This window comes from Rattus norvegicus, chromosome 10, assembly GCF_036323735.1.
Source record: "Rattus norvegicus strain BN/NHsdMcwi chromosome 10, GRCr8, whole genome shotgun sequence".
NCBI lineage: Eukaryota > Metazoa > Chordata > Mammalia > Rodentia > Muridae > Rattus > Rattus norvegicus.
Window position 1 is genome coordinate 13,303,344 of NC_086028.1, and position 9,897 is coordinate 13,313,240.

General features: G+C 50.1%; 1 protein-coding gene across 13 annotated transcripts; it reads right to left on the minus strand.

Annotated features, from left to right (window-relative positions):
- Positions 1–2: 2 nt before the first annotated feature.
- Flywch2 (FLYWCH family member 2) lies at positions 3–8,334 on the minus strand. 13 transcript variants are annotated; one of them, XR_005490045.2, is made up of 4 exons: positions 7,505–7,661; positions 2,656–3,084; positions 2,471–2,532; positions 5–189 (listed from the first exon to the last, which is right to left on the minus strand). XR_005490045.2 is itself a non-coding variant. In XM_039087079.2 (4 exons), the coding sequence occupies exons 2-3, from the start codon at positions 2,975–2,977 to the stop codon at positions 1,822–1,824; spliced, it is 375 nt and encodes a 124-aa protein (XP_038943007.1). In that variant the 5' UTR covers positions 2,978–3,084; positions 7,505–7,661; the 3' UTR covers positions 5–189; positions 1,799–1,821. The 13 variants fall into 13 exon arrangements, 11 of the variants coding, with proteins under 11 accessions (NP_001386528.1, XP_038943007.1, XP_017453077.1 ...); XM_039087079.2 differs by lacking the exon at positions 2,471–2,532 and adding an exon at positions 1,799–1,874; XM_017597588.3 differs by lacking the exon at positions 2,471–2,532 and adding an exon at positions 3,190–3,252 and having other exon boundaries at positions 7,505–7,657.
- Between the last annotated feature and the right edge of the window lie 1,563 nt (positions 8,335–9,897).

Below are 9,897 nucleotides of genomic sequence, written 5' to 3' on the forward strand. Positions count from 1 at the left end.
CCCATGGTGGGAAACAGCAGCTTCTTTTATTTTCTCTTTCTTTTTTGTTTCTTACTTAGAAAAGTAACTTATGCAGCAGCAGTTGCCCAGGTTATGGAGAAGCGCTGGGGGCCTTAGGGAGTGCAGTGGTCTCCACTGGACTTGAAGACGACCCTCCTGACCCTCCATTGTCTTCTGGTCCACCTGTATCTGGGAGAAAGACAGAGAGGCCAACTTGGTAACAGAACAAAGGACGGCTGGCAGAGGCTGGCCCTGGACTCCTACTATTCTTCTGTAAGCTGAGGGCCACTCTCACCCTAGCATCTTAGGGGTCAGCGTAGGACTAGATGGCTTTGTTAACTGACTTAGAGAACTGCCACAGTGAGAACACTATTCCTCAAAAGCCACAAGCCTAGGGTCACAAACTTGTGACCTTTCTTAAGTCGTTTCCAAGAAAAAGCTGAGCAGGAAGTGATTGAATGGCCACTACCTGGCCAGGGGTGGGGCAGAGACAGGGAGGTCTGCTTGTAGGACAGCAGGTTGTCCACTGATCAAAAGCACCTGCCCAGCACAGCGCTGAAGGGGGTGCCATCCTTCCTTTGTCTGTCATCTGGAGAAGTGAGTTTTGTTCCAGTTCTCACAGAAGCCAAAGCACGGTGGAGCCTGAACTTACAGAAGCAAGGCAGGGTCTCCCATGGTTGGAAGGGCCCCACATGACGGCTCTATACCCAGCTCTTGTGGGAAGACCGCTTTCCCAGCCAGAGTCCATCCCTCTCCTTCTGTGCAGGAGGCCTCAGGGTAGTGACACTAAGATCAGTCTCCTGTGGGGCTAGGAGACCCCTTTCTCTACCCCTGTGCTGGTGAGAACCAGGTGGGAGGATAGGAATGCACCCAGAGCAGGATCGACTATGAAAACACTCACAAAAAGATAGCTTACCAAGGTATTCCTGGACTGCGCCGTACTGCTCATGCTGTGAGTAGGAGGCTGAGGATCCTTATGGTCCCCAAGAAACTCTAGGCTTGTAGCTATATGGGCATCCATCTTGGCTTGCCTGAGATTTTAGACCCCTAATGGTGGGGATGGGCTGTGTGACTATGAAACTCTGACTTTAGGGCATCCCATTAAGTTTCTCCCTTGCAGCCCAGCTATCTGGTGGTAGCACGGGGGCTTCCCCTCCTTTCTCTTGCTGGTTGAGCGCATGGGTGATCCCCAGGGGTCTCCTGTGCAAAGGCAGAACATGGAAGCCCAGGACTACGGCTTTTCTCATCCCCAGCATCTCAGGGCCTGACTGGTGCTGCTTCTGTTGTGAAGAGATTGATTCATGTATCTGCCGCTGACTTAACCCAAAGGTGTGTTGAGTTACAGTATCTCCTGCCTCAGGCCTGGGGGTGGAGGGGGAACCGCCAAAGACTGATGCCCACCCTTAAAGGTAAAAGTCATACAAATGGACAAGAAGGACAATGACAGAGATGCTCACATGGACGACAGCCAGAGAACACACAGGAATTGTCAATCATGTGCACATACGGAAAGACACATACACACTAAAACACACAGGTTAGGGACAGTTCAGCTTCACCCAGGAAGGTACCTTGTACCCTCCCTGGGCCTCCAGTGCTGTGGGCCTAGAGCTCTCCTTCTAGCTCTAGTGACTTTGGGGACTATGTGTGCTGGCACTTCTGTGTATAAGTACATCCTGTGGCCATCATCTCTGCCATCTCTGCCTACCTCAGCCCCACCCACCAATTTCCTGACACTGATGAGTACTGAAGCTTGGCCACTTGCTGTTCCCCAATCCCTTGAATGCTCAGAGGATACCTGCCAGTCTCTTTTGTTTGTCCTCAGCCAATCGGTCTGCTACCTGCCACCTCATTCCTCCCATAGTCTGAGCTGGCTGTAGAGAAAGGCACAGTTTGTTTCCATCACCCACCGCCCACCCAGTCACATTGGAGGAAGGGGCAGAGCATGGTGGAGTGACCAGTAGGACTGAGGTTGCCTGTCGCCTCCCCTCATGTCAACACTGTAAAGCATGAGGAGACAGCGCTGAACCTTCCCAGTAAGTCCCATGTCCCCATCGACCTGCAACTCCAAAGGCTACCCCTTTGCTGCCTCCTGACAGTTCCCTGAAGCTCTGCCCTGTCCTTTGTGGAGGCTTCAGTGTAGGTGAGGCAGAGGAGACAGAGAGGGGAGTTCTAGTGCCCAGTCAGTACGCAGATGCAAGTCTACAAACGTGACCACACTGACTGTTCCTGGCTATGAAATGCTTGTGGAACGTGTGGATGGTGGACCTCAGGCCTTTGGAAACACCCATATGTAGCTAAGACCCTGAGAGTGGTCCACAACCTGCTGCATGCAGTTCATGGCAGCAGGCCCACCTCAACCTCTGACACTCCCATGAGGAAGCAAGGCAGGCACACCGTACGGAGGGGACTCTTTATGAACTCAAAGGGGCAAGGACACTTGGCAAGCCTAGAAGAACCCCAGGCTCACCAAGAAATGCGCAGCCAGCACCCGTACGCTGTGCCCTCCATTTCCCACCTGTGCTCAGAGACCTAGAGAGGCAGGCAAAGAGAGCAGCAGGGACTCTTAGAACTGGAGCCAGATGCCTGGCCTGTGGCAGCTCTGGAAGGGCCCAGCTATCTTTGAGGGGGCAGTGCCAGCTACAAGAGCCTCACCCAGGTTCGGCTTGCTGCGCTTCTGTTCAGGCTCCGGGGGAGTTGCTTCAATGGCCCGTTGAGCCTCAGGATGAGTCTTGAGGAGGGCCTTAGCCAAGGTGGCCGGGCCTGGCACTCCCAGGGACATGATGCAGTGCACTCCTTTACGCTTGGCCCCAGCCACTTTGGCGCTGTCTTTGGAGGCTGTCAGCAGGACCAGTTTGGAGAATTTTCTGGGCTTCCTGGGGGCTGCTGGGACCACATCTGTGCCAGGCTGAGGAGCTGGCTCCTGGGTGGCCTTCATGCTCTCACCCTCCTGCTCACTGGACTGGGGCAGGGGCATCCCAGGACCAACAGCCTGGCCCTCAGGCCACGCTCAGCCCTGGCAGATAGGTCTTGCTTTTTCCTCCTCCTCCCTGGCCAGGAACCTGGGAGTCCAGAGGCTCTGCCCTAAGGGAGGAGGCAAAGCAGTCAGAAGAGGAGGATGGGGTGCTACCAAATGGACTTGGGGTGTAGCTTAGGTTGATAGTGGGAATGAGTGATTTCACTCCTTACCAGTTTACTATCTTGTCTGTTCATGAACTCATTCCCCTGCCCCAGTGGCAGTATATTTAACATCTAAAAACATATAAGATATACTTATTCACAAGGTAATTTCCCCATTAGTCCATTACTCAAAAGAAGAGGGTCTCCTGGGCACTGTAAATGTCAGACAATAAAATACACATGAGTGGGCTTGGGGCAGCTCCATGGCAGTGCTCAGATACAGCATGTGATAAGGTCCTGTTAGAGCTCCAGAACTTCAAAAACAGCTAAGCAACAATCAAATAGGATGAATGCAAACCACTAGAATAAAAACAAGCATATTAAAATTAGGGGTTGGGGATTTAGCTCAGTGGTAGAGCGCTTGCCTGGGAAGCGCAAGGCCCTGGGTTCGGTCCCCAGCTCCGAAAAAAAGAACCAAAAAAAAAAAAAAAAATTTAAGAGCAGGTATGTATGGTGGTAGACGCCTTCAATTCCAGCATGTAGGAAAAAGAAGCAGGCAGATATCTGAGTTCGCGGCCAGGCTGGTCTATATAGGGAGTTCCAGGACAGCCAGGACTATTTAACAAGTCCTTGTTCAAAAAGCAGACAGACAGACAAACAAACAGAATCCTACTTTTAGGCTGGGGATTGCACAGCATTCTAGTGGTCAATCCACAGCATGGGGGTGGGCTGGGGGGGATCTTGTTTCAGACTTATAAACACAACACAAGTAGGCAAAGAAAGAAGTGACCCAGAGTGCTGGGGGTATGGCTCAGCGAGCAAAGTCTTGATGTGCAAACATGAGAACCCAAGTGGATACCCAGCATTCATATAGAAAGCCCAGTGTGGCAGCCTGGGACCCTAGCAGATGGGGGAGGGGAACAGAGTCAGGTAGACCCCAGGGGATAGTTTGCCTGTCAGTCTGGCCAAAACAGTGAGCTCTAGGTTCAGTGAGAGAAGACCAAGTGGACGTAGAGGAAGACACGCACACACGCTCAGGAGAACACACCTGAGAGCATAGACACTTGCACATCACATGTATACACACACTACAGCACACATGCACACACACAACAGAGCGGCCCAGAAACCTCTCGGAAGAATTGGTATGAGGAAGTGGTCAGGCACCCTGCCCCCACTGGCCTTCCTGCCCAAGTCCAACAGAAAGCAACCTGAGCCAGGAATGAGATATGAGTTCACTTTTGACCTTCAGTACTGGAGCCCAGTGACCTCCCTTCCAAGAATTACCATCATCCGGTTCAGCGGTTAAGAGCACTGACTGCTCTTCCAGAGGTCCTGAGCTCAATTACCACAACCACAAGGTGGCTCACAACCATCCGGAATGGGATTGGATGCGCCCATCTGTGTGTCTGAAGTCAGTGACCCTCATATACATAAAATAATTTGCCTGAGCTAACTGGCAGATAGCTGGTCCACCGGTGAATCAAAGTCAACATTATCTGTGATGAGTCATACCTGTGCTATCCTGGGATAAGGGCCTTCACCTCTGTGGGACCCTAGGTCCCACATTACAGGTTGTTCTGCAAAATGCCTGGCTAAATCTCTTCAGATCTGCCAAGATTGTAAACAGTGCCTATGGTCTGGGGTGAATTTGGGGTGACAGTCAGAATGAGAGGTCCCACCTTTCACTATCACGTCAGATTGTTTTTGAAAGACATTTCTATTATTTTTATGTATATTATGTATGTCTGTGTGAGTGAATGTCTTCTGCACAGGCTCCCTCTGAGGCTAGAGGAGGGTGTCAGATCCCTTGGAGCTGAAGTTACAGGCAGCTGTGAGCTGCCTAACACGGGTGCTGGGGACCCAACTTGGGGCTTCTGGAAGGGCAGCAAGTGCATAGGGCTAGAGAGATGGCTCAGTGGTTAAGAACACTGACTGCTCTTCCAGAGGTACTGAGTTCAAATCCCAGCAACCACATGGTGTCTGTAATGGGGGTTGGGGATTTAGCTCAGGGGTAGAGTGCTTGCCTAGCGAGCACAAGGCCCTGGGTTCGGTCCCCAGCTCTGGAAAAAAAGAAAAGAAAAAAACAAACAAACAAAAAAACAACTGTCTAATGAGATCTGATGCCCTCTTCTGATGCATCTGAGGGCAGCTACAACAGTGTGCTTATACATAAAAAAATGCATAAATACATATTACATACATGAGCCAGGTTTGAGCCAGGTTTGGTGGCTCACACGAAATCCCAGTTGTCATGCATTTCAACTTCCAAAGTGGCTGAGGAGACGTGTTGCACAGGCCTAAGACATGAGTCCAAGTGCCCACCACTTATATAAAAACCTGGCTGAACAACATGGCTGAACATGTCTGAAACCTAGCACTGGGAAGGAGAGACATTCAGATCCCTGGGGCTTGCTGGCTGACCAACCTGCTGAGTCAAAATGGGAAGCTTCAGGTTCAAGTGAGCCACTCTGTCTCAAGGGAATAAAGTGGAGGTGGGAATGGGGGAGACACGTACTCAATATCCTCTTCTGGCCTTTATGTGCACAGAGACATTATACATCTTCACACACACACACACACACACACACACACACACACACACACACACACCTGCAAAAAGAAGTGAAGCCAGAACTGGTGTAGCCCAGTTGAGAGCTTGCCCACATTCACTGCCCAGCCTTGCAGAGTGAAGCAGCTCTCATGACCTTGGTCGTGACTAAGGATACCCAGACCCAAGACAATGAGCAGGAGTCCTTCACATCTTAGGTCTGTGAGCAGCAGAATAATGAGTCCTGAAATGAGTCCTGAGATGTCCAGTCCCAGTAGCTAGAAGCTGGTTCGGTGGTGGTATACACCTATAATCCCAGAGGTAGGAGAATTGGGGGTTCAAGTCAAACCTACTTTTAAGAACCTGTCTTCAAAACAAGGGTTATCAAAATGGCTTAGCAGGTAATGGTGCTTTCTACCGAGCCTCAAGACCTGAGTTTCCTCCCAGAATCCACATTGTAGGAGAGAGCCAACTCCTACAAGTGGTCCTCTGACTGCCACAGGGCACATGCACACAAAGGACCCAGGGTTGGGGGCTGGATGGCTCAGTGGTCAGCTGCTTCCTTCTCTTCCTGAGAACATGAGTTTGGTTCCCAGCGGCCACATCAGGAAGTTCAGACAACCACCTGTCCACCTCAGAGGACACAGTGCCCTGTCTGGCCTTCACACGTGTGGCACACAGACGCATGAAAATAAAAAGGAAAGAGAAAAAACTGTGAAAATGTGATCCGAAGAACAGGAAAGACAAAGCTAGAGGCAAGGTTCGTTATTTGAGAAGGGGCTTTGAAGATGGAGGAAGGGCAAGCCAGTAGGTTTCTAGAAGCTGCAAGAGGCAAATTAAATGTTTCTCTTCTAAAGCCTGCTGTATTCACCCTGCTGTGTAACACTCACATCTGACTTCAGGCCTCTAAAGCATATGACAATATGTCATTTTAAGTCATAGATTGGTGGTGATTGTTGTTTCGGCGGCCACAGACCAGTTAAAAGTCCAAACTCTTAACTGATGAGGCCCTGCAGGCTTAGAACTTCAGCTGTCACCCTGGGGTGAGACAGAACTACCTTCATAAAGATGAGAATGAAACGCGTTCTCACTGCAAGGACAGGCCCCTTACCCTCTCTGGGCTGGTTTGATCTGTGTCACAGGAGATGCCAGCATCAGATGAAGGGTAAGGTCTTTGAACTCAGGTTACTAACAGCTGCTCCCACTGCCCTGCACAGTCCTGGAGAACTCTAATTGGACTTCCTAAAGAACCGTCTGACACTAGGGTGTGCGGGGCACACCCCACTTTCCACAGAAGAAAATGGCAGTAACCCTCCACTCAGGTCAAGAACTGTATAATATGCCGGACATAGTGAAACTTCCCCGATATGGGGGTCCCAAATAAGGGTACCTCCCTTCCCTAATCACCATGACTCAGAATGGTATTTTCCACCACCCTTGCCCCGCTCCTTGCGCCCCTCCTACCAATGTCTCAGTCTCTGGAGCATCTCCCCAGCTCCCAGCCGTCAAACTCTGCTACTGGGACATGGACCCCCACAGGACATAGGCAACAAAACTGCAGGGGATAAGGATGGGCACACCAGGCTGGGGGTAAGGGCGCACTGGGGGTGTGTGTCCCAGATTGGGGATGTCCAGGGGTAGTGTGGGTTTATAAAAGCGAAGTATGGAGAAAGGAAGAGCCTCGCGGATGGCCGACAAGAAAGCGGTCTGAATCTGGGGGTCGGGGACAGAACCAGGGACCCCTCCTAGCACCGGTCCCAGATCCCGGGACCGCCAGTCTGGGAGTCGCTTCTCGAGCCAGGACCCTCCCGCCCGCTGGGGGCCCGTCCTCACCGACGGCAGCAGGCCCTGCCTCTCGGACGACGGAGCCGTGGCGGGTCCCTCAGCCTCAGTGCTTTGGGCCCCCGCCTTGGCTCCCGCCGTCACCTCAAGCTAGGGTCACGGGGCGAGCATGCGCAGTATGGCCATGAGGGGGCCCCATTCCTTTGTCGAATTCCGCCTATCCGGATATTACCTTCGCTGGGATGAGTAGAACGCCCGGTGAATAGGCGTGAGGGGCGGGTCCATTACCCGCGAAGGGGGCGGGGCCGGTAGGAATGGAGCAACCTGGGTTTAGGATCCCTGGTATGGTTTACTGACGTCTTCCCATTTACTTCCCCCAGTATTTGACTCTGACTCCCTGAGGAGGAACCTGGGATATTAATTTAAAGGTTTTTGTCTGTTCCGTCAAGGGAAAGGAAATGTGTTCTTCATGGAAACTAACTGGATTATTCAAATACCCCTAACTGCGCAGTGTCCTTGGTCATTAACCCAGCCCTCGCCCATTGGTCAAGCATTCATCATTTGTTCAGCCTTCGCCCATTGTTGTAGTCACTGCCTGCTGAAATAGCCGTGGCTCAATGACTTTGTCCCAGCACCTTTCTACTGTGGAGGTGGAAGCCGGGATGGCTCAGGGCGCTGCTTTCTTTCTGTATTTGGCGTGCTCGCGAATCCTATCATCCTGGGGTTGCCGGCCCTCACCCACCTGCAGTAAGGCTATCCCCCCCTTTACTCCCACATGGTCCTGGCTCCGCAGTTCCTTGGGTCCCACCCTCTTTTCTGGTTCCCTTACCTCCATGGCTCTATCCTTTCTCCCGAGTCAACGTCATTTCCTGGGCCTTCATGAATTACATCATTTGCAATCTATCATAGTCTTGATTGTTTCTAAAATTATGTCATAATAATATATTATATATATGTTAAAATTGTATATTATATATAATCTTCATATATAAATCACTGATGTCACGCCTCTCTCTCAAAAGAACAAAACAAAGGGTCCAATGAGGGGGGCTCCCTTTTAGATAGCTGGGCTCAACCAGTCTCTACAGCACTTGCTGCCAAACCTGGCTCACCCACGTTTAATCCCTAGGACCCACATAAAGGTGGAAGGAGAGAAATGACCCACAAACCCATGACCACACATAAACATAATCAAGGGCTAGAGAGATGGCTCATGGATTAAGAGCACTGGCTGCTCTTCCAGCACCAATATGGCTGCTCACAATGATCCAGAGCCCCTGGAACATAACTCCAGTTCCAGGGCATCTGACGCCCCCTTCTGGCCTCCGTACATCCAAGCAAAACACCCAAACGCAAGTGTAAATAAATATTAAATAAAAATTGTGGAAGCTATTTTCAAAACATGAAACCAATAAAGATCTTGTATTTAAAAAAAAATTAGGGCTGGGGAGATGGCTCAGTGGTTAAGAGCACTGACTGCTCTTCCAGAGGTCCGGAGTTCAATTCCTAGCAATCACATGGTGGCTCACAACCATCTGTAGTGAGATCTGATGCCCTCTTCTGGTGTGTCTGAAGACAGCTACAGTGTACTTATATATAATAAATAAATCTTTTAAAAAATTAATTAACACAAACACACACAGTAGCATATGACCGTACTCTCAGAGATAGCAGGACTGAGAGTTCAAAGCCAGTCTTGACTACATAGGAAGCTATTAGAGGAAAAAATATTTATGTACATTTTATATTTTTTCAATAGTCTCTCACTATGTAGCTCTTGAACTCACAACAGCCCTCCTGCCTCAGCATCCCAATTTTTACCAGTGGCTAGCTAGGGTCTGGGCTAGATGTATCCAGGTTCTTGGTTCTTTTTTCAGGGAATCGACATGAAGACACATGTGCAAAGGTACCAAGGAGATCTTATTCAAAGCGAAGAACGGCTCAGATGCACTGTAAATTCTGACTGCAGGTCCTGTTAGTGGAGCTTTCTTTTGTGGGGTTCAGTAGTTACCAGATTTGTACTTTGGGTACTCCTCTATTTTGATTGGTAGCTTCTGCTCATCGTGCAACTGATTTTAAACATATGCATGCCCATTTACAGATAGGTCTAAGATGCGAATAGAGGATTTTTCCTAAATGTTCACTTGAGAGATACACTTTGGCTTGTTACACTTCGTCATGGGTTCTATGAGAATGTCCTCCATGAGCTCCTGTATTGGAACACTTGGTTCCTAATTGCTGGTGCTGTTTGGGGAGAGTTAGAAAGTGTGGCCATAGTGGAGAAGGTATGTCACATGCAGCAGGCTTTGAGAGTTTAAAGACTTGGGCTGGAGAGATGGCTCAGTGGTTAAGAGCACTGTCTGCTCTTCCAGAGGTCCTGAGTTCAATTCCCAGCAACCACATGGTGGCTCACAACCATCTGTAAAGAGATTTGATGCCTTTGT